We start from the raw sequence: 23,513 nt of genomic DNA, 5'->3' as shown, positions 1-23,513 counted from the left end.
TGGAGGAAAATTCTTCTCTTGAGGAAGTGGCAAGAGGGATCACCTTTAATTTTGCCTATCTTCTCTCCGGGGCTGGAAGCTTCTTTCCCTTTGACCAACCCAGCTGAAACCGTGCATCAATAAAATAGGCTGTAAAAAGAACTCAGCTGGTTTGGAGGCAGAGACTTTGGCACAGGCATTGGGCTCCCTTATATATTTTTGGGGACTCTCAGCTTCCATCCCACCACCACCTCCAACACACAAAGTGTATCGAGTATGATGTCTATCCACTTCACTGCATCTGTTTTTTTCCAGCTGACATAAAAGTTGAATCCCCTCTCCTTGAGCCCTCCCTCCCCGACCCCGGGAGGCCGGGGCCCCTCCGGCTGCCGGCCTGCGCTGGAGCTGGCTCCGGGGGCTCCCCGGGAGCCGCAGCCCGGCAGCACCGTGCGCATCCCCTGCCCCGGACGCCGAGGCTGTGGGCGCTGTATGACCCAGGTGCTGCAGGCACCGACCTGCCAGGTGAAGGACCCTCTCCTGGGGGGCCGAGCAGCTCCTCTCCGCAGTCACCTGTAGCTAGGCGCTGCTTTTCCTGCATTCCTCCTAGAAATAGCTATTCTCAGCCCCGATCCCTTCCCGCGTGTTTTCCTTAAGTGAACCAAAATTTACATGTAGCAGGAGCAGAGGTGGTGTTGCCTTTTTCGGAGAGATGTGGTATTTGTTTTTGCTATCGCCTCCCTCCGCCCCACAGGGCTGGGAGTGGGGGGCTGGAGGGGTGCGGAGGGACGGCTCCCCCGCCCCGGGGAGGAGCTTCAGCCCCAAATGAGGTGCGTTTTCACCTTTGGGCTCGTCTTCCCGAAGAGGCGCTGGGATTACGGCAGCACCGGTCCCCGAGGTGCCCCGACCCGCCGCCCATGGCTCTGCTTTCCGCCTGCGATGCTCGCTCGCAGTCCCGATGTGGAAAGGCGGCGTCTCCCTTGTAAAATGAAAGGAGCGGGGTCTCCGAGCGAGCCGCTTTTACGCCTGTCGGAGTTGAGCATGGAGGGAGGTAAAATAGCTACCTGAACGGGGGAAAAAAAACCAACCCCAAACCCAACCTCAACAACAAGTAGTTCTCGCCTGGCAGAGAGGTACGGAGAGCGGCTGGGAATCGGTGTCCGCCGCCACGCACAACCGGAGCCCGCCGGAGAAGAGGAGCCACTTTCTCTCCTCTGGCAAAGGTAGCGGAGGGGCGGCGGGGAGGAAGAGGGGCTGGGCGGGAGGGAGGGAGCGTGGAGGAGCCCACGGCAGCCCGGCGCTGGTTCCACCGGCTCTTCCCCGAGATGCACGCTCGTCTTCAGGATTTGTCTGAGAAAGTAGCGAGCCGAGGTCCGCACAGCCAGCGCTTCCAAGGGTGTGCCTACTGCCTGAGCTGCTGGGGGGCTTGCTATTTTCTCCCCGAACGCAATCCCTCCCTCCCAAAAATAGAGGCGGGGGAAGAGAGAGACAAACCTCTAATCCTTCTCTTCCCCCCCCCCCCTCGTTAAGCTGTTAGGATAATAAAAGATAGATGTCCGTTAAATAATTAACCGCACACTTTCTATTCCATCAGCTCGGTTCACGCAGCCCCGCGAGGGAGAAGGGGGTGGGGACGGTGGCGGATCCGTACGCGGGAGAAGCGGCAGTGCCATTTCGGTAGCCCGCTTTCGGGGGAAGCGGGGAGAGAGCCCGGAGCTTTGCCCAGGGCGGGGGGGGGGGGGCGCAGGCGGGAGAGCCCTCCGCGGGAGGATCGCGGCGGAGCTGCCCGGCGGTGGGTGGCGCGGGCCGGGAGGGTTCTCCAGGCGGTGCGGGGCGGCAGGATCACGGCGGGAGATCGGGGGTGATGGAGAGGGCTGGGGCAGACGACGAATAGCACCCCGCACCCCCCTACCCCGGTGATGCTTGGGGGGCTTCTCCTCGATTTCTTCTTTCTGTTTGCGTTTAAGGCAGAAGCTCGTCCCCCGCGGACCTGTCCGCGACCGGCTGTCCCCCCGCCCAGCGACCGGTCCCCCCCTGCCCGCTGCCGCCTCCCGCGCCCTCCCCAGTCATGTCCGACCCGGAGCGATGGGGAAGCTCGAGGACAACGAGAGGGTGATCCTCAACGTGGGGGGCACGCGGCACGAGACCTACCGCAGCACCCTGAAGACCCTGCCGGGGACCCGCCTGGCCCTGCTCGCCTGCGAGTCCCAGAGCGAGTCCCCGGGCGGCGAGGAGCCGCCGCCGCCGCCCCCCAACCCGCCGCCGGCGGGCGGCTGCCCCGAGCCCGGCAGCGGCTGCAGCCCCCGGGGCAGCGGCGGCGCCAGCGAGTTTTTCTTCGACCGGCATCCGGGGGTCTTCGCCTATGTGCTCAACTACTACCGCACCGGCAAGCTGCACTGCCCCGCCGACGTCTGCGGGCCGCTCTTCGAGGAGGAGCTGGCCTTCTGGGGCATCGACGAGACGGACGTGGAGCCCTGCTGCTGGATGACCTACCGCCAGCACCGCGACGCCGAGGAGGCCCTCGACATCTTCGAGGCGCCCGACCTGCTGACGGGCGAGCCGCCTCCCGACGGCGACGACGACGACCTGGCCGCCAAGAGGCTGGGCATCGAGGACGTGGGGGCGACCGCCGAGGGCAAGGGCGGGCGCTGGCGGCGGCTGCAGCCCCGCGTCTGGGCGCTCTTTGAGGACCCCTACTCCTCGCGGGCCGCCAGGGTAAGCGCCGCCGGCCGGCGCTCCCGCCCGGGGCGGCTGGGGAGGCCGAGGGGCCGCCGGGGGCGCGCACGCCACGGTGCCCTGCGTGGGAGGCAGGCGCGCGGGGCGTCGAGGGGAAGCTCGCCCCGGCTGGGGTGGGCGTGCAGGGGCGGTGCTTTGGTGGCCGCTGCGTGGGGGTGACGTTCGGCCCGCGTGGGGCAGTGGTGCTTGTCCCCTCTGCATCTGCAGGCGGTGTCAGGCAGTGAGGGGGTCCCACTGTGCCAGCGTCCCCCCGCGGGAGCGTACGTGGGGTGAGGTGGGAGCTGTGCCCCGAGAAGCCTGTGAGGGAGCCGCGCTCACCCCCCCGGCCTGGGCGGGGGTGTAAAGGTGTGCTTGCTGGGGGACCCGTTTGTGTGTGTGGGGGCAGGAACGGCCCACGGTGCCCTCGTCCTTTCTGAGCACCTGCATGGAGGTGCATTTGGGGCCGGGGCAGCTGGCCCCACTGGGGGGCCATCATCCCTCCCCCAGCTGTCAGTGGTCTCAGGTTTGGGGTGAGGTGGTGACAGTGATGCAGGAGAACGGCCTCAGCCCTTTCCCGGCTTCGCTCTGTCTGTGCTGGGAGGTGATCCAAGTTCAACAAAGTAAGTGTGACAGGGGGTCACCCTGCCTCTTCCTCCGTTGATTTCTCGGGGTGACCCTTGCTGGTTCTGTGACTGAGGGTATGGGTAAAAGTAGGCAGTAAATGGTTGTACTAAGTTTCTGTTATAGGGATTTTAGATTTCGATGCCAGCTACTTTCTACTTTGCTGATTTGGATTTTAGTTCCGTCTTTTAGTTGCTGTTGTCAGTGGTGATGTGGGTTCACTTTCTAACCCAGGGCTTTGGAGCAAACAAATGGTTGTAATTCCTTTGAGAGAAATACACGGCGATGCCTCAAATTCAGTAACGAAAAAAGCAACCACCAGCAAATCCCCTCTGCGACACAAGAAAAAAACCATGTAATTGGAAATGTTTCATTATAAATCAGTGTTTTGCAGCATATTTACCAGGATTCCCACAAAGTATTCAGAGCTAAGCCTCATCCTACAGAAAGTGGAGTTCTGGTGGGTGTCGTCATCTGATCAGTTCTACTGATTTCACTGGCAATCTCATAGATGCGACCATAAGCATGTGGTTAAGTGAGCTCCTGAATTGTACCCTACGGCCTGATGCAGTTTCTGTGAAAGTTAGCAACTCCTAGTTAGTGAGGTAAGTTAACCAGAACGTAAAAGTCCTTGTAGTTATTGCTGTCACTTGCTGAGTGCCAGCGTTGTTTTTGAAAGTTACCCACCAATACATTTTCCCTTGACAGCTGGCTCCAGCTGATACTTGAAATAAGTTTCTGATAAAGGATCGGTTCTGAAAACTACCAGAAGTGTCTGTCTTTGCTCATCAATGACATACCCACCTTGCTTGCGTCTTAGCTGTCTGAATCCTAAAGAAAATTTGGCCGTCAGTTACCTGACGAAACAGTAGTGTGCCCGGTGATTACCCTGCAGATTGTCTTTCACTTACGGTTTTGTGGAAAGTTGCTGGCAGTGTTGAATCTCAACTTTGCTGGAGAACCAAGGAGTACAGAGTCAATGTTAAAAGGAAGATACCAGGAGAAATAGGAAGGTAGGCATGCTGATTGCAATTGCGCCCTGGAGTTGTAGCTGTTGCTTGGGTTTTCAACCTGCTTTGGTCCACTCTTTGACAGAATCTGTAGGCAGTTGCTTTCCAAATTTTCCATCTGTACTAGACCATCCTGAACTGTCAGTGGCTCAGGTAAAGATATTTCGAGTTTGCAAAATGAACGCCGTAATTATCACTATAATAGAAAATTGCGACACGGCAATATGAATCTCTTAGAAGATAAGTTTATTTACCTTTTTATAACTTCAAAACTGGCTTTAAACATTATATTCTGTTTTCAAGCCCAGGCAGCTGGAGTAAGGCAGTGTCAGAGCCGTAACAACAGTGTCTAAATCAGTGTTTTCATTTTTTTCAAGGCTGCTGCTCTGTACCTTGATCTTTCAGGTAGGGAGACAACTTTGAGAATTGCTGGCAAGTTTTAAAGCATTCAGTAAACTTGTATTTAAGGACTAGCATGCACGTAGTAAGCACTCTTGAACGCAGTAATTTAAGGTGATGGTAACTTTAGTTTGGAACTGAGACGTTACTGTCAATTCAACATTTTCCCACACCTGAAACAAAGATATTATTTTCTTAGTATTGTGGCAAATAATACACTTCTGTTTTGTGTCAGCTGAAATGATGACTAACTCTAAAAACATTTGAGTGAAATCCTGGCCTTACTGAAATCAAGACAAAACTCTGTGAACATCAATCTTTGCCTCATAGTGTTAGCTACTGACTCATACACTACTTAGATTATGGTGAGGCTGCTTAGTGGTAAACTTTCTTAATAACTGTGGTAATTATTTTTTTAGCATTGCTGCCTGATTTAACTTCAGCAGTGTCTTTTCTGGGAAGTATGTTGATGATAAAAATGGGATATTTTCTATTAATGAAATGTTACTTAATATTTGTGATTTTTCTTTATCCTAAACTGTGATCTCTAAAAATAGAAATTTATAGAAATTCAAATATAAGTTGCCATGGTAACCTATTGGGGGATAGTGCACGCACGAGATTATTCTAGCAAGACCATCCAGTGATGTTATATAAATAGTGGAACTAGTTTGTTGACATGAGGGTTTACTTTACTTGAGATTCTAAAAACAAAAATTAAAAAAATCAACTTTTAGTGTATGCTGTTTGATAGTCAGATAGAGACATCTACTAAACATGTTTTTTGTAAATATAAAATGTAATCCATGTACATACAATTGCTATGAAACCTGCAACACTTTTCTTTGATTCTCACGTTCAAGAGTTACATCTGAATATTATTTCTGCTTTCATTTTATTGTTTTGGATTTCATAGACTGTGAAATGAAATTAAAGAGTACAGCAGTACTCCTTTCACCCCGGGTTTAATAGAGCAATCATTCACAAACTGCTATTTGACAGAATGCTGTTATGTAGATATGGAAAGCTACTGGCATAAGATACTGTCATAGGAGGAGAAGCGTTGGGCAACTAAATTTTTCTGTGCGTTGGTTTAAGCATCTCTGAAACAGACCCCTGATTCTTACCTGAATCAAACCTATGTACTGAGTTTTGTTAATACCTGTAAATGATTTTGGTATCCTTCGACGGCTCATAAGTGCAAAGTACTCATTATGCTTTAGTAAAGTACAAAGATACATCTAAATAGTTTGTAAGAAAGTACAAGAGGCATAATTAACCACTGAGTTTAAAAGAGTGTAGGTGCCCAGCCGGACCTAGAATGTCAGCGCTAGTCTCAGAATATCATATTTCAAATTAATGAAGCTTTTAAGACATTTTACTTTTGAATAATAGTTGAAACGTGATGCTGTTTAAAGAAGTAATTAGTATTTGTAATTGATTCCCCCTCGCCCCCCTGGATTATGGATTACTCCTGTACTTTGTACAGGAACTCAAAAAACGGCCCTGGGATTCACTAAGTTCATAGCCACTTTCTGAGAAGACTGTAAATCTGTTCCCGGATAAGGGGACAGCCCCTGCGAAGTTGGGTAGCTCAGCAGCGCGGGACTCGGTGTGTCCCCGGGCACTCGAGCAGGCCCCTCCTGCGACACCCTTGCTGTTTTCAGCAGCTGAAGGCAAGTTACACAACCCCTTTGCTGTACAGTCTGTATCTATATGAAAGATCGTAATTACTTGGTTTACAAGAGAAGGATAAAAACTAATTAGCAAGTATTTGTAAAGTTTGCTGTAAGTAAGAATTCACTGAAATGCAAATAAACCCACAAAAGCCTTGCAGTCTAGGCATGGAGATACTTACGCCTTGCAAGTGTTCTTAAAAACACTGATCTTGTGCTGCTTCCTCGTGACATGAGGAGCTGGGCTTGAGCAGCGAGCGCTATTATTTGATGGAAACACGAAGTTCCCATCTACTGCTTTACGTGAAGTTACGCTGTCAGAGGCTCCTTTCAGTGTCCTGTAACATGCACACCAGCTTTGAACATTCGGTGCGGTTGGTTGTAGGAAGAATCAGAGATGGGAGAGGGAGAAAATAGGATTTTATAGGTTCCCCTCGAAAGGCTAAAGCTACAGAAATCATATTGGAGAGCATTCTTATCAAAGATAACTTATGTCTTTATTTGGTGGCTTGCTTACGTTTTCTCCAGGTGCCTAGATACCTGTCGTGTACTATGGCGAGTGACTGGAGCGGGTTGTATTTTTAGGGCTTTGGCTGTTCGTGATGCAAGACAGTTTTTATTTTTGGTGGAAGCAATGCTGCTGGGATAGATTGAGATATTGTGAATGGAGTAGTGAAGATATGTTAATCTTAGAATATATGTTTGTGGACTAATAGTAGCAAAGTTTATTTGCTTTCTTAACAAATAGAAAGGCTCTTTAATTTATATGTGGAAACGTTTACTCTCTCTTTCATTAAACAAGGCAAGCAAGTATACTTGAGATTTTACCATTTAATAATTTTTTACTTTTGCAGACATCTTCTACATGAAAATAATACAAAGAAAATAGTAAAGGTTGATAAAGAACTGCAAAAAGGGTATTCCTTTTGTCATGTTGGTAATCAAAGTGCTGAATTTATTTTTAAGTGGGAAGAGAGTCCATTAGATTAAATTGGTGAAAACCAGTCATTCTGCTTGAAGCATTTAGCCTATGGGAGCTGTCATTTTTAAAGAATCAGCAAGACTTGTTCCTAATGACAAAAATCATAATGCATAACTGTTACAGATATTCATACACTCTATAGCTTCATATGTACATGGGCTGACTAAAATGCATTGTAAGTAAATTTTATTAATTTAGTTCTGGCATGCTGGCTTTTAAAAGTCTTAATTGCAAATTGTAGCTTAATACATGACATATTCAATATAAACTAGCTCGATCTACCTTAAATGTAGATGGTCTCTGATGGTACTGACATATTGGTGAGGTAAAATCAGCAAGATTTCTGCCTCCCGAACTTCTGCCTTTTCCTCTACAGCTGTTCTGCCTGATGCTGCTAGTGTTTCCATGGAAACAAGCCAGCTCTTGGCTTCCTCTTCCAATTGAAAACAGCCTTCTTGCTGTCACTTATTCATCTGGGAAAAGCATTTTGTCATGGCTCTGACATAAATGCCACAGAGATGATCTGTCCTATCATTTCAGAAATAGATGCTGTTATGTATGTGCACGTGCATACGGCCAGATCCATCTTCCAATGACTCTAAAATAATTCTGTTAATGGACTTAGGTTGAATTTGCTTTGGTGCAACTGGAAGTGGAAATTAGTTTAACATTCACAGCTCAAGATAATAACAGTGTGAGAAGTATTTTTGGTTGAGAAATCTGGCAGACCACGTTCCCTTCCTTTATGTAGTTAATATGTGATGTGCTCTGTCATGTTTGTTTACAGCGGTAAAATTCTTAAATGGTTTACTTTGGGGTTGGATGAGAACTTACCTTCAAACTGATGAAGATGGTGGTGGGAGAAATAGCTCACAACTTCTGGTGAATATTGTATAGGTTTCAGATGAGGTACCACATTATCATACCATTGTCACGTGATGCAGTCAGGAGATGAAAAAAGCGATGTAAGAAAACTGCTATCTTCGAGGTCCCTATATTCCTAAAGGGTCTGCCACTTAGTCCAAGGCAAATGTATCAATCAATACCCTGCGAAGAAGTCAGCATTTTTGCTTCTTTTGGTGAATTTGTGTTGAGACATAATCAAAGAAATTCAGAACTCAGACTAATCCCAAATCCCTGATTAGTTTCCTTCGCTGTAGGAACTTTAATTTTTTTTTAAGGGAAGTTTGTGTAAAACTTGCTTGTCCTTTTCTCCCTCAGTGATCATTGGCAGAAAGTGACTGTTCTCTTCCTATGAAGTTACCTTGCAATTGGGGTAGAAAGATCAGAGAAGAGGAAAGGCGTCCCTATATAATTTTTTAATAATAATCTCTTATGAAGTGCTGTCCAGTAGTTTTAAGATGGAAGAGACAAGTTCTTCTCATTATCAAGCGTTGTTTCAGTGCTGTTCATGTCTCCAGAGACTCCTCCTGCTCATCCAGCGCTTCATACTCTTGGCTTATCTTGAGGAAACATGGTTTCCTTCAGCCACAACTGGAAATAAATGGTTTAAGGTCTCTATATTTAGCACCTGATGGGGATAGTATGTTCCCTTTTAATTTTCTTTACTGAACTCTTCTTTAGACCTCACTTCTGGCAATGTGATTTACATAAGCTTGTTGATTCAATGTAGGAACTTGTGGGGATTTCTGCAGTGGTGGTTTTTTGTTTTGGTTTTTTTTTTTTTACTGTGAGTAAAGAAGTTAGACAAAATATAGATCTGGTAATATTTGGAATATCAAACTATCGGTTATCATTCTGCTTAGTATATTTCTCACAGTGATACAGTTCCTTTACACACAGTTATTCTTTCACGAGCACACACCCTTTCCAGTATAAATTAGTAATTGCATAGGAATAAAAATTTGTTTTTAAAGCAATGCTAAGCAAAGCTATTCAAGAATTGTATGTGGAGAGCAAATAGAGGAGCTACGTCCACTCTAACTTTCGTGTGCTGTTATTTCCAAAGAGCCTTTCTTCTGGTGCAAGGGCTGAAATGTGAGGATATTTCACACATCAGAAATAATTTGAAGTGCTGAACACAATAGATAATTGTGGAAGTGTGTATGGACATACTAATATAAACGTAGCATTGGCAATATTTATCAACATGATAAAAGGGATACAAGTTGTCGAGATGACCTGGTACGTTTTCTTCTCTATCCTGACATACACGTGCATATGTTGATATAACTAAATGGTAATTTTTTCAGAGAGCACTGTAGAAATAGCTGTAGAGAATGAACATGAAATCACACTTTTTTTTTTCTTAGTTCTACAAATGTGTTTAATTAACATCTTTGTTGGTACTTTATGATGACTAAAGCACTTTTGAAGGAAAAACTCCACTTCCATCTGTTAATCAGTAGTGTTAAAAATAGAATGCCATCTAATCACATGAAATACAATTTCTTGTGATTTGTGATTTGCTTTACAGAATTTTTGACTGAAGTGGTGACTTGAAGCTTAAAAACCGTATTTTCCAATTGTATGTTATAACCATGTGTTGGTTTCCCCCCCACCTTTAAGTTGAAAATTCTGAGATGTTGCTGTGCTTTTGGTCTCTTTACCAGTAGGTTAATTATTATGGTGGTGTAACAATTCCATCCTTTCTTATTACAGACGGCCTTTTGTAGGTTCTTAGTGTTTCTAGGTGAACCATAGATACTGGGTCTTTGATACGCTCCTGCAAAATGCAGTAAATGGAGAACAGTCTCTTACCCCTGTGCTGAATAACATGGTAAAGTTCATTAATATACATTAAATATACCACACTATCATCTAGTCTTATTTCTCAAATAAGTATGGTTTCTTAAGTGTTTACATTTTCATTAGCATATAGCATACAAAACTGGGGTTTTTTACTGTGCCTAGCCTTTGAAAAAAGGCAAGCATCCCTTGAAGATTGTGCGTTTGGTTTTGATAATTTATAGAGTACCAGCTGCATAGCAGTAATCTTCTTTTTAACTGTTTAATCCTTGTCCTAAGAGAAACAATTCTTCTTTAGGAATGACTTCCACCACACTAAAATGCTTTCTTTGATAAAAGCACAAAGCTACTCCAATCCTAGGGGTCTGATAGTACATGGGATTTTAGAGCAACAGAAATCAAACGCTGAAACTCAATTAATGGCTGAGAAAATTATTTTTCGGTGAATTGCGTTGGAGAAGATGAAGTTCAGCAGAGTGAAAAAGAGGGCTGCAGAACAGCGCTGTGAAATGCTGCGTACACGCTGGTGCGATGATGAGGAGCGCAGACTGAGTTCCTGGCGGTTTTGCAAGGGGACGGCGTTGGTGCCTGCCGCGGCACTGAGAGAGGGGGCTTAACCACCCCCAGTGGCGTCCCGCTGGCGGGTGCCCTGAAGTAGAGGGAGGAATAATGTCTTCTAATCATATTCCTGTTTGCCTACTTTAATTTCTCAGATCATAAACGTTCACAAAATATATTGGGCTTTTATATGCTGTCTACTATAAGATTGAGGGTAGTCAAGTATGTAGTAATCAGTATTTTATATAAAGCCTGTGCAATAACAGAATTTTTAATTTTTTTTTCATTAAAGTAGTGGTAAAAATTATTACAGGACAATGTAAAGGATGTTTTTAAAGTATACACATGTGTGGGTATAAACTTTCTTTAGTTCTTAGATAAAACCAAAGGAGATGTACTCATTAGTCCTTTTTTACATAAGTATTCAAAAATTCTCTGTACTTTTCAAGCGAGCTGTCTATTTTATCTTCTTCATTGGCACTTGGTAATCCTTTACCCATATGAATGGCAATTATTTTTTATAATTGGTTTCAGGAGTATCTTAATTTTCACAGGATAATGATTGTTAGGAGCTGAAAAAAGTTAACTTTTTTATATCATTTCAAGTGTTAGGCAGGTATTTTTTTTCCTGACAGGAGTTTTGCAGTATTCTAAGTTTAACCTAGATATGGTTTGGAGAAGAACCTTACTTGTCTTCCTTGTTTCTGATCACATTTGGGAAAGGAGTTTTCCTGCATTTTCAATTTTAGGTCTGATATCTACCTTTGGTTTTCCATTTGAATTTGCAAGCACATCTGGATTTCATCTTGAACATTCTTTCATTAGTCTGGGAAATCATTTAAACAAACTATAAAAAAACTCAGTGGGAACTTGAGTTTTGGCTCTACAGCTTCCTGAGGAGGGGAGGTGGAGAGGGAGGTGCTGAGCTCTTCTCCCTGGGATCCAGTGACAGGACACGTGGGAATGGTTCAAAGCTGCATCAGGGAAAGTTCAGACTGGACATTAGGAAGCATTTCTTTACTGGGAGGGTCGTCAAGCACTGGAACAGGCTTCCTAGAGAGGTGGTCAATGCCCCGAGCCTGTCAGTGTTTCAGATGCATTTGGCCAACGGTCTTAACAAGGTGCCGTAACTTTTGGTGAGCCCTGAAGAGGTCAGGCAGTTGGACTAGGTGATCGTTGTAGGTCCCTTCCAGCGGAAATAGTCTGTTCTAAATAAATAAGTTCAGGTCTTCCAACCTTCTTTTCCCTTACAATGGAAAATGAAGTCCTTTACTTAATAATGATGATGTTTCATATTTTGATGATTTAAAAAATAAAGTATATATTGTAAATGGAATATAATAAATTACATCACCAGCTTTTTTTTTTTTTTTTTTTCCTGTAGAAACCGAGTGGGTATTTCGGCATAGGTATTGAACATCAGCCCTGTTGTATAACTCACTGTGTTCATTATCTGGTAATACTTTATGTTACGCAAATTGATTTAAATACCTTAGGCGTCTTCATCCTTTGGCCAGTAAATTTTATTACTGGCTATGTTCGAGGCTATTTGAATATAGTTTTGAATTTGAGGACTGAGACTTTTGACAGCAGGCCGGAGTTATTTTCCTGCTTGCCTAGGTGATACACCTGTGCAGCTTGGAGAAGGAAATGGTGGTGTTTGTCATTTGTCTCCAGAACAGGCATGTGAAGCTGATGTTGCAGTGACCCGTGAATGGTCAACAAAATTGGTTTGATACATTGCAGCTACAGGGTCTCCTTGGTTAGTCATTGCATGTTTTAAGTTGGTGCCTAGATAGCAGAACAAATGAGCTGGGGAATTAGAAAGGAGAAAATATTTGATAAAAGGGAAAATTACATTTCGGTGAAAAATGAGCCATTATGGTCTGAAGCAAAGAATGTATTTTAATTATTTTGGTTTATCACAATATAGCCATCCAAACGTTAAAACTGGCAAAGGCATTTTATGTTTTATGTTGCATGTGTAGGTTGTTTGAGTGATGTTCATTGCTTTAAGGATGGAAGATGTTGGTTTTCTTTAAACTGCAGGTTTATCTACTTACACGTCTTGTTGCAGTTGCTACTTCCTTAACCTTAAAGTGGGAAGGGAGCTTTGATCTTTTTAAAGATGACTTCCTTAAAGACTAGGTTTATCGCACTTTGGAAACAACTACTGTAGGTAGGTACGGTCTTGCAGCCGGTCTCCACCTCAGTCCAGGAGCTGTGACAGCTGCAGGTGTCTCCCAAAATTATCTCCGAAGGCTCTCAGAGTTGGTTCTTAGTTTTCTGTTTCCTCGCTCTTCAGCCCCACTGCGTTGCATTCAGTATCTTACGCTGTCACTGACTGAATGACTGGCTAGTCTGATACTACTGAATCAATGCCTTTTCCCATGCTTTTGTAATAAAATTAACCATTCTGCTATGGTTTGGAGTACAACGATAGCTATAGATACCTCTCTACTGTTAATACTACCTTTAGTAGCTGTGTTAGCAGCTTTTCTTTGAAAGTGTGATGGCATGCATCACTTACTGAAATGAAAACCCAGGAAAATTGAAATGACTTTGTATTTTCAACAATTTAAAGACATTTAAATTTGGTATTTGGTAGCAGGAATGTACCCATTAGCCTCTAGAGAAATGCAGATGTAGTTCACGTTGGGTTTGTATTTCATTAGAGCAACCTACCTTGCACTGCAGTCCTGACAGATTCATGAGATGAAGGCAATCCTCTTTGATATTTGAATAAAAGCAGGCGTTATTTCAATAGCTTACTCTCTAAAATAGCGTGAGGAAAATGATGACACTCCTGTCTTGTGCTGCTACTGTTTGTGTGCTCCTTGAAAATATAGATCAGAAGGTGTGTATTAGTAATTATAATGAAGAATTTTTGCAAATCTTGTTTTGTTTGTTTACTAGCAATGCAATTTTAAAATAACGAGGTAATTGTTACAGTTCCCTAATCATACTGTGAGTAAAATGCTGCCTCCAGAAACCCAAGCCGTGTCTCTGGGTGGGAAAGTCTTGGCAATAGTGGAGGCTAAAGGAAAATGCGTGACCTAAATTTTTCATTGCAATTCTGCTGTTCAGAGAAGTACAGTGTGACAACTGCGCAAGCTGCAGAAACAGGAGTGAAATGTGAGTCTGAGACCAGGGAGGAGAACATTTGTGCTTTCAAACTTCAGGTGGAGTTTTCATCCACATATATAACTACAGACGCAAATATTTGCGTGTATGTGTCTATATGCACGCACACCTTTCTAAACAAATGCATATATTGGTGTTCCTAACCTGTAATTATGATAGTCAAGCAGATTTCTTTTCTTTTTTTTTCCCTTGTTTGTCCTTGAAGATTTTAATGAAGAAGGCTGCATCCCAACTCTCATGACTTAATTAAGTGTTCTTGCTTTTATTTGTTTAATTCAGCTCCCAGCTACAAGTTCAAGTAGAGTTTTGTGGACTGTCTGAATATCCTGCTTTATTAGGCTATGGTAGATCTATCTTACTGGATGTACGTACATATTACTACATTGGCTTACAATATTTTGTTAATCACGTTTGATTATAGAAGCAGTGTTCTGTTCTTTATAAATTTTATCTCACTAAAAATGGGAGAAACCTGAAGCAGTTATGTAACTAAAGAAATTTTGCTTTCTGTGAATGTTTATCTTACAGGTGACTCTCAGGGTCAATTAAACTTTTCCCTGCACTTGGCATATCATAAAGTGTCCCGTGAGTGCAGATTTGTTGCTGTCAGAAGGTTCTGAACTTGCTTTACAGCTTTTTCTCACTGAAGGTTTTGGATGACTCTTTGTCTAAATGGGCCCCTTATTTTCACAGTCCTGTTGAGATTGTTTTTAAAATCTCTATTTATTAATTTTATTTATTTTATTAATTGCTTTCAAAATCTCTATCTTTTGGTCTAACTTTGTTATAAACGGCCAGCTGGCTCAGAGTTCTTAGGTGAGGGATTGGTAAGTCTTTTCTTTTTAAAACAACCAACCAACAACAAAAAACCCAGCAAACCAAAACAAAAGAAGGTAAAGTTGCTTTTCACTTGGAAGTCCTGACAGCTTAGGACATCTTTTCTCAAGAAAGCACTTACATTTACACTTGTTACATCAGGAAGCATCGCTCTGCTGAAGTAACTGAAGCTCAGGAACAGGTTAGAAGAGCAAACAGAGGTTCAAGGACTGTTGTGACTGGGAGGGGAAATCCCTCCGCTCTTGAGAGCTCTGCCTTTTGTACAAGGAATACAAAATCAAGATGGACACTGTTTTTACAGTGTTTTGTGCAGTCAGTACTGCATTATGACATGCATTATGTCATTTAAAAGATACTTAATTATTCCAAAGCAAAGCTATATTTTGTGGTATCTTTTTTATCGAAAGCACCTATAAAATGTAAACAAGGAGACTAGTCTCTCTATGACTTTATTTCAGACATCCTAATACAAGTAATTATGTTGCTTTTATATATATATATTTTTAATACAAGTAATTATATAATTATATTGCTTCTATAGAGTTACACAGAATGGGTCAAAAACCTATAAAAAGGTCAAGTTCTTCTGGTAAATTATCTAGAATTGTGCTAGAACGCTACCAATTTTTATATTATAAAAACCTAAACGTTCTTTATATTATTTTATAAGACATTTTAAGAAAATCATGTCTCCCAGGGATGCAGCTTTTCCCTTCTTCAGCTGTTGGTAAGGGGATACATTAAATACAATCAAATTTGGCAATCATTTTCATCAAGTCATGTTGATGACATATCCCATGATTTTACATCTTTGAAGTGTTGCAACCTGTTTTATTATTCATGTGTCTGTGTGTTTTCATTTAGTTATTTTTTTAGAAGGAAGAGAGGATCAGTTCAAATCAAGTTCATACATCTCTGCTTCTTGTGAGGAATACTGAATAAAGAGAAGCACAAACCCACGAAACCAACGTTTAAGCAGAAGATGCAAAAAGTCATAGTACCATGAAAGCTGTGAATGGTTTGGGGATTGTGTTATGACGAGCTCATTTGGTCAGGCTAGGAGGGACATGGAGAGTGAAGAGGGCTCCGTGACTGAAGTGCTAGCAGGGAATTCTGGAGATCCAGGTTTATGTCTTTGCTGGGCTGCAACATCTCCTGTGATTCACCACACCGCTGTGGTTCACCCTGTCTGCAACCTGGGAAGGTACAAATGTTCTCTTACCTTAGAAAATTAAAAAAAACCCAACCCACCTTAAATTATGCAGTGCTCAGATAATGCAGTTAAAAAAAAAAGGTGATTGTATTTTAATTGGTGACTGTCAAATATAGTGCAAAGGAGAGCTGAGGTACTTTTTAAAGGAGGTTGGGGATTGTTTGCTGGTTTCTGTGCCCGAAGATTTAAGCATGCATAATTATCTCATGGTCCTTTTTTTTTGGTTTTGTTTTTTTTGTTTGTTTCGTGTTTTATTCAGTGGATCTATGATGGGAGTAAACTGGGAATGTAGTCATTTGGATATATGCATTAAGGAGTATGAGAGGAAATCCTCATAATATATTGATAATTTTGTTTGCAGAGCAGATTTGGAAGAGTGTATTCAGAGGAGGAGGCATGTATCCTACACCTAAGCAATATGGAAAAAGAGAACTTTGAATTCAGTAGGAAAACATTGTCCATTTTGTGAACTGACTAAGGCAGGGTCTACATGGGAGAAGACTCTTCAGTCACATCATTAGTAAAAATTGCTTTGTGGGATGTGAACACAAGGAGATTGAATTAAGGTGAGGTTTGGCGCAGATACAGTTTGTCAAAGTTATTCCTCCAAAACTTACTGTTAGCATTTCTGAAATAAAATGTGTCTAGAATTCAATAAACCTGAGACGATGTAATTCTCCATATTTCTCACAGATTGCTGAATGTTTGCAAAGACATTTGGCATTTGGCCTGTGTAGTTAAATTCTGGCACAACAGAGTAGAGAGTCTTAAAATGAGAAATGTCGGTCAATCATTGCAATTGGCTCTGCTACCAATTCGATCTGCAGTATATTAGAAAGATTGTTAAATATTTTCAATGATCTTGCGTTGATTCTTGGTTGTGTTGTGTAGCAGCTTTTGAAGTGTAGACTGATGGTGAGCCTTAGCCATCACGTACAGGGGAAATGGTTGAGCTTGTAGGCTGTACTTCTAGGGGATACATTTTATCACGCTAAAAAAAAAAAAAAAAAAGCCAAGATCCCAAAGGAACACCAGAACACTACTTATGGTAGCACTTAATTTTGTATTTCAGGACCATTTGCATTGATTAGTGAAAGCTAGTTACTGTTCTTTGCTGCTTTTTAATATGTTAATTAGTTGTGCTCAACTATATAGACGATCAGTATTGGCTAAGCAAACAGCAGTGCTGTAACTGAGTTACTGTAAATTTTGGTAAGAGATTTTTCCAAAGGAATAGGTAATACCTGTTCCTTAATTCTGAAATAACACCCATCTTTGGGTCCTCTCACGTACAAGAATTCTAGCTGTGGTTTCTCCCTGTAGAGATGAGTGAATTCTTCTGTATAGGTGAATGTATTTTCACAAGTAAGGTGTTGTTTAACGGTTTATTGTGAAACAAAACCAAACATTTTGCTGACTTCATCAGAAACCTGAATTGTTCTGCGAAGTGGAAGCCGTGGAGAGCATTGCCATCAAAATCATTGAAGTGTTTTGAAGATCTGCCTTTACAGATGCCTGGGAGCACCAGTCATGTTCGTTTGGTGGGGCTTTTTTTCCGCGCCCCCCCCCCTCTTTCCCCACAAACACCACAGTTCAGCACTGCACTACTTTTACATATCAGGGAAGCTATAGTGAAATATTACAGGAAATTTATTAATAGTTTAACTGCTGTGTTTCTATGCTGGGAAAAAACCCCCACCCAAACCCATCTAGCTATGTCTGGCCAAGATTTGAGGACGTGCTTGAAGCACGTGACGATGTTGGCTGAATTAATTCCGAAAGATGGCAGTTGACAAGCGTTAAGTCTGCTGTGATCGTGGACAGGCAAGCAATTTCTTCATTTACTTAATTGCTTTGGAACAAGATGCAGGATAAACAAATGAGCTCAGTTTCTTTTTCTACCTGAAATGAGCATTGCCTATAGCCTTAAGAGGAGAAAGCTGCCTTTTTGGGGATTTCTTCTGAAGCTTTTGAGGTTTGAAAAATTCTTCTCTGGTGTGTTGTTAATAGCTGCGTAAGGCAGGGCTGGATTTCAGCATGATTCCTTACACAGAGTAATGTCTGATCTTGTAACAATATAAAATATTTTATTTAGAATTGAATGCACATTCCCAAGCAATAAACCAACTGTAAGGTATTTAGCAAGAAAAAATTTACAGAATTATAGCTTTATAAGCCTGCCTCATATGCTTTCTGTTCTGCACATGCACCATGCTGATGTTGTGCAAGGTTCTGAATTTGGCGAAGCTCGTTCTGAACCAGGAGCGCAGGACAGATCATGTTTCACATTCACCGTGTAACTTTAGAAAAACAAACCTTCCATTACGGGAGTTTAACATGAAAAAATAGTTCTGTGTATTCCTAGTGGTAATTGCAAATTGTTGGCATCGGTGACTAGTTTGGCCCTGAAAAAGCTATGTGCTGCTGGCCGTGATAACAAGCTGCAGTGCTTTTTAAACTGAATTTGGCACTAGAGGTTAAGAAGGTCCTCCTTCACTGCTGTGGTATTTATTAGAGTGAAAACCCTAATATCTTAAAATATTTTCAAGTCTTATCAAGCTAAATAACTCGCCTTGTTTTTTATAAAGATTGGAGTTCATAGTTCTGTTCTTTTGAATCAAGGGTATTTGTATTTCCCCATTAGTGTGGCAATCTCTGAATCGGGAAAGAATTCCCTAGAATATGCAGGGAATCCTGCGCACACTGAGCATTGTCGAATTGCTAAGCTAAGTGTGCTAGAGGTTTTGAGTGCTCCTATAAATAGGAAACCAATCTGAAAAAAATACATTAAGACCTTGAGGAGAGAGGATCTTAAAGGACAAATCAGAAGATGCTAAAGAAAAATGATACATTTGAAATGGCAATTAAAGAAAAAGAAAAGCCAGGGGAAAGAAAAGACAAGACCTGTTGGGGAGGGGTTTTTTGTTTGAAGACCACAAAGTAAGTAAGGCTCAGGCAATTAGGGACTGGTGTTGCCCTGAAATGTAGATTGTGTTGGTTATAGTTGCTTCTAGATTTGTTTTATTCTGCTGTCTAGGGAAGGAAAAAATGCATGTTAACAGTTTTGTAGGGTGAAAATATTTGCGTCTATCACACAGTCCTTGGGAATTCTTCATCTGACTAGAATAAAGTATTGGCAAGGGGAAAGGAAAGGAGAAGGACAGGGAGAAGCCTCAATGCCCATTCGTAGAGAGTTACACGGTCTTATTAGGCACAATTATGCACTTGGTTCTTTTCATTTTGAAAAGCAATATATAAAATCTTTCAGTTTACCATAAATCTCTCTGAAGCTGTATCCAAATGGCAAAAATTCAGTGTACCTCTCTAAGCTTCAGAATGTGATCCTGTACATGCATTTGCTTTTTATTTTTCTAGAGAGTCAGTAGCTCATAATCTTGACACTGTGCTCATGCATAACCTCTCTGTCAAAAGTGGTGCTTGTTCTGCAGTATATGTAGCTTTTTAGATAGGAGATTTTTGAAGTTAAATGCCGGGAAATATGTGACACATATGGCATTGCGGTGTAACTGTTAGACAAAACACTTAGAGTTAAGTATGTACTGATATTATGAATATTATAATCCGGTGATTTTCAAAAGAACTGAATGCTGGGGTTTTTTTCATTTCATAGGAAGGTAAAAAATAAGTCATGTTAAAACAAAGAGGCTACTAAGATTAAATGTTTAATATTTGAAATTCAGGAAAACCACTAAGTAGTATAGAGATTTTTTTTTTCCTTTTATATCTAGCTCATTAGTTTTTTACAAAATAACCTTGCATGAAATTATCCAAAAGGAGGCCGTACTGTACATTCTGAACTGACATACTCAAATCAAGGCTTTTTCTCTGTCTCAAAACCTTCTTTAGGGCTGTTGTTGGAAGAATATTGGTACTGCAATGGTAAGAAAGTATCCCAGTAAGGCTTTGAGGAACCTCAAATAGCAGGTGATTCTACTTCTTTTTTTTAACAAAGAAAACATTTTGAAGTTATTGGAGGCTAAGAAAAATAGGTGAGCTGTAGTCGACTGTGGGGTACTTGCCTGCAAAAGTTAGATTTATGTGATATCGGCTAGTAGTGGTTTCTGTTCTTTTGGGAGAAAAGCACGGAATATAGTGTCAAGAATGGCTAACGTCTTGCTCTGCAGAGAAAAGGTGAAGACAAGTTTAAATGATGGGGCGGAACTTTTAAAAAATTATGTCAATTTTTTTATGTTTCCAGGTGCAGGGATTCCCCTTCCTTTAATAAAGGAAAATATGAATGAATTAGAATCTTAAACATGTTTCCTAAGCTTCCTTTAATCTTATCTCATGCTTTTCTTTGCGTAAAAGGTAAAGTCTAGAAGAAATTGTTGAACAAACCCCTCTTTTTAAAAATTTTTCTCTATAGAATGTAAAGCACTCATTTTTCTCTCAGTCATTGTCTAGAATACAGGAATGTGATGACCTGTGGAGTCCTAAGCTTGAGCTAATTCTCGATTTTTAGTGTCTTACAAAGCTATCCAATGCTTTGTAGTAGAGTCCTTTTCATTAGATTTTTTTTTTTTTTTGGTGGTAAATTTATATTATGGCAATAGAAGTGTTTTTTTGATATGTAGTGTTTATGATTTATAATGTATTTTTATGCTCACAGCAATGAAGAATAAGCGATTTGCTTCATCGTTTACTTAACGTACCTCTCTGTAGTTCTGACACTGGTTAAAGAAGTCATGCTTGTAAGTAGTGTAGAGCTGAAGATCCTTTGGCTGTAGGAATCTTACATTATTTTCAAGGGGAATTTCAGAGTGCACTGTTTCTGCTATGGATTAATATCCCAAAAAAGTGGAATCATTGTCCTTGACTGTGTTTTCAGTTTTCTGTCTTTAAAGACAGCACTGTTAATGCTATTAGCTAATATTATTTTGATAAGAAGAATGAGAGACAAAAGTGAGAGGAAGAACAAGTGACTTGAAATAACATAAAATGCTATATTGCTTGACTTGTAGGATACATTTTTATTACTGGTTTTAGGACATTTCTTATGGATCCATTCAATCAAGAAAAAGACTCAGAAAGGGAGAGGAAGAACAGTAAAAATTGAAAATGCAACTTGGAGGTTTGTGGTACCCCTTTTCCTGAATTATAAATGATGGAAATTAAAGTGTCAGATAGACTTGATAAACTACTTTGTGTTCATAATCAGACCACTTTATGAAAATTGGACTTATTTTGGAACAAACAGGAAGAAATGGAACAGCCAAACACATGAAAATTGTTATGTGTGAATGATGATTTTATGACACCTTTCACCAGAGGTTCACTTTGGAATGTGTAGAAAGGAAAACTCTGCCTAGACACGCACAGTCAGAGACAGTTCTAGTTCTGCACTAAATTTAGATTTTTCTTAACTTTTTTTATTTTTTTATTTATTTTTAAGTATATGAATCATCCTCATCATCATCCTTATTTCATAAGTTTGTTAATTTTTGGAACAAGCTAATTTTCTTTTGGCTATTTCCTGTTTTCACTTGTTTTTTATCTTTATTTTTTCATATTCACTTTTTCTTATTACTTGAGGACTTCCTAAATTTAAGTAACCCATTGCTCCTCTGTAGCAAGATTCATCAGCAAGGCTCCATTCCATGTGTAGGTCTTTACATCTGTAGAGCTAGTGGTAAATCTCATGAGCTTAGATATCTGATCCTGCAACACAGAATATGTGGGCGCAGTCCATACTCTTTTTTTTTTTTTTTCCCCCCTTTTAATGGGTAATGTAAAAAAAAAAAAATCTCTGTAGACTCCCAGCTCAGCACTGTTAAGTGTAATGAACAATATTCTTCTCTTTCTGAACATGGTTAGACTTACAAACTTAAAACTGCAGGGACAACTGCCTCTACTTTTTTATCCTATCTGCAGATCCATTATGTCCCTATTACAGAATCCTCTACACAATTTCTGCTTGAGAAGTTCTCAAATGTTGTGGTATATAATTTTTCAGCTAGGAGGCCAGGAGGTGCAATTCAGAGCACCTAAAATTAGGAATCCAAGTTTCCCATCTTCTTAATAGAGATGTAGGCCTAAATGATTAAAAGTAGCTGAGAGGATGCATACATTTGGACAGAGTAAATCCCCTTCTGAGTGTTTTAAATATAATTCTGCTATATGTGTGACTGAAATAGGCATTTGTGCTCTCTATTCCATTGTGATACATTTGTTTTCATGTAAGTTGTACTGCTGAGAAATAAGCAATGTGAAAAGTGAAAAAAGAGTGAATTGTATTTGTGGTCTAAATACAGAAATGGCACTGATTTAACTAAATTGTTTGCTAAAGCTGATTTACCTAAATCAATGTAGCAAGCTTGTATGACCATGGTTCAATCAGGTTAAGAATGCCCAGTACTCATTTAGCTTAGTTTGGCTTCCAAACCAATTTTCCCACACTTAACAGAATGCACCAGAGGCCAGCTCTGATGTAAATAAGTCAATTTGCAAATGAGTTTAGCTAAATTGGTGCGATATCTGTGCGATTTCTGTATAGGCCACTTGTGGTATTAAGGCGTTCAGACTCTCATGAGATATTCTAGGAAACCACTGTTGTATGCCTAGAGCTATCAGTTTTGCTCCTGAGCGCTTGGTATGTCTGAAGGACGCTTGCTTTCGGTATGCAATGCTTTTCTTGAAATTAAAGTACTTGAGTGAAATCAGATTGAGCCAAGACTCAGCTGCTCAGATACTTGATTCCAAGCCGCTCGCTGCCTGTGTGTAGTACTTTTCTGTTCCTACGCCTTGGTGTCTTTCAGCTGTAAATTACATATAAGCACAGGCTGTTGTTTCCGTATGTACGTACGTATTTGACCCATGCCTGTTTTGGATTGTGCGGCAGGAGCCCTGGTATCGGTTAGGGGCTTCCCTAGTTGTTACTGCAGCAGAGGTAGTCGTGAGTTCCCAATAAAATTTGCTGCCAAGTTTGTGACCTCATCAAAGTCAGGTGTAGTTTTAGAGAGCTTGAATGTTTGGGGTCTTTTTAGGAAGTCAGTAGAATCATCTTAATTCCATTCTGGTGTGTCTTATTAATGTTAATGGGGAACTGTGACAGCTGCCAGCATTTCTTATTGCAAATTATAACATCATGTAACCACCAACTGATTTTTATTTTTTTTTTCATTCTTTACATTTGGGCTGAATTTCCTCTTTGCTTGCCATGCCCCTGAAATGCACAGCAGAGCTATTGCGTGCTCTTGGGACGTGCTGTGGCTGCAGGAACCCCATTGAGGCAGACCTCCAAGGCTGTTACTTCAACATGAGTGATTTCTGTTCCCCCAGCACACCGCAGCTTCTGCCCTTCCGAGCCGGGGAGCAGAGGCTGGGATGGCTGCGCTGCACGGGAGGATTGACGTGAAGCTGGGTTGTGTTCGCAATCAGCAGAGAAATTCTTGTAGTAAATAGCGGGCTTGTGTTTTTGCGGTGGGGGTCGCGTGCAGAAGGATCAAAAGGTGAGGTCTGCTTGTCCTCTGCCATGTGAGGCAGTGAGAGCAGCGCTGAAGGAGCTGGCACGGACAGCTGCCTGGATGGACCTGTGGAGGTCTATGTAGGTGCAGCCTGGTTTTTATCTCTCAGGCCTTTTTTGGTGATAGAATAAGAGACACACCAGAGCATCAGCAACCTTAAAAGCTGTTTTTCTACATGAAACAATAGAT

At 41.7% G+C, this 23,513-nt stretch overlaps 1 protein-coding gene across 13 annotated transcripts in view; it reads left to right on the top strand.

Annotated features, from left to right (window-relative positions):
* Positions 1–674: 674 nt before the first annotated feature.
* Positions 675–23,513, top strand: part of KCNC2 (potassium voltage-gated channel subfamily C member 2) — a 113,087-nt gene continuing 90,248 nt past the window's right edge. For 4 of the 13 annotated variants that reach the window (XM_054812661.1, XM_054812656.1, XM_054812657.1 and 1 more), the window contains exons 1-2: positions 677–1,199; positions 1,944–2,691. In XM_054812661.1, coding sequence (XP_054668636.1) covers positions 2,062–2,691 — 630 coding nt within the window. In that variant the 5' untranslated portion in view covers positions 677–1,199; positions 1,944–2,061. Of the gene's footprint in view, positions 1,200–1,665; positions 1,769–1,943; positions 2,692–23,513 lie in introns of those variants that run through there. The other 9 variants (XR_008575394.1, XM_054812651.1, XM_054812659.1 and 6 more) reach the window with 6 other exon arrangements.

This window comes from Grus americana, chromosome 1 (genome assembly GCF_028858705.1).
Source record: "Grus americana isolate bGruAme1 chromosome 1, bGruAme1.mat, whole genome shotgun sequence".
Classification (NCBI taxonomy): domain Eukaryota; kingdom Metazoa; phylum Chordata; class Aves; order Gruiformes; family Gruidae; genus Grus; species Grus americana.
The sequence above is the reverse complement of the archived record's forward strand: the minus strand, read 5'-3'. Positions and strand labels throughout refer to the sequence as shown.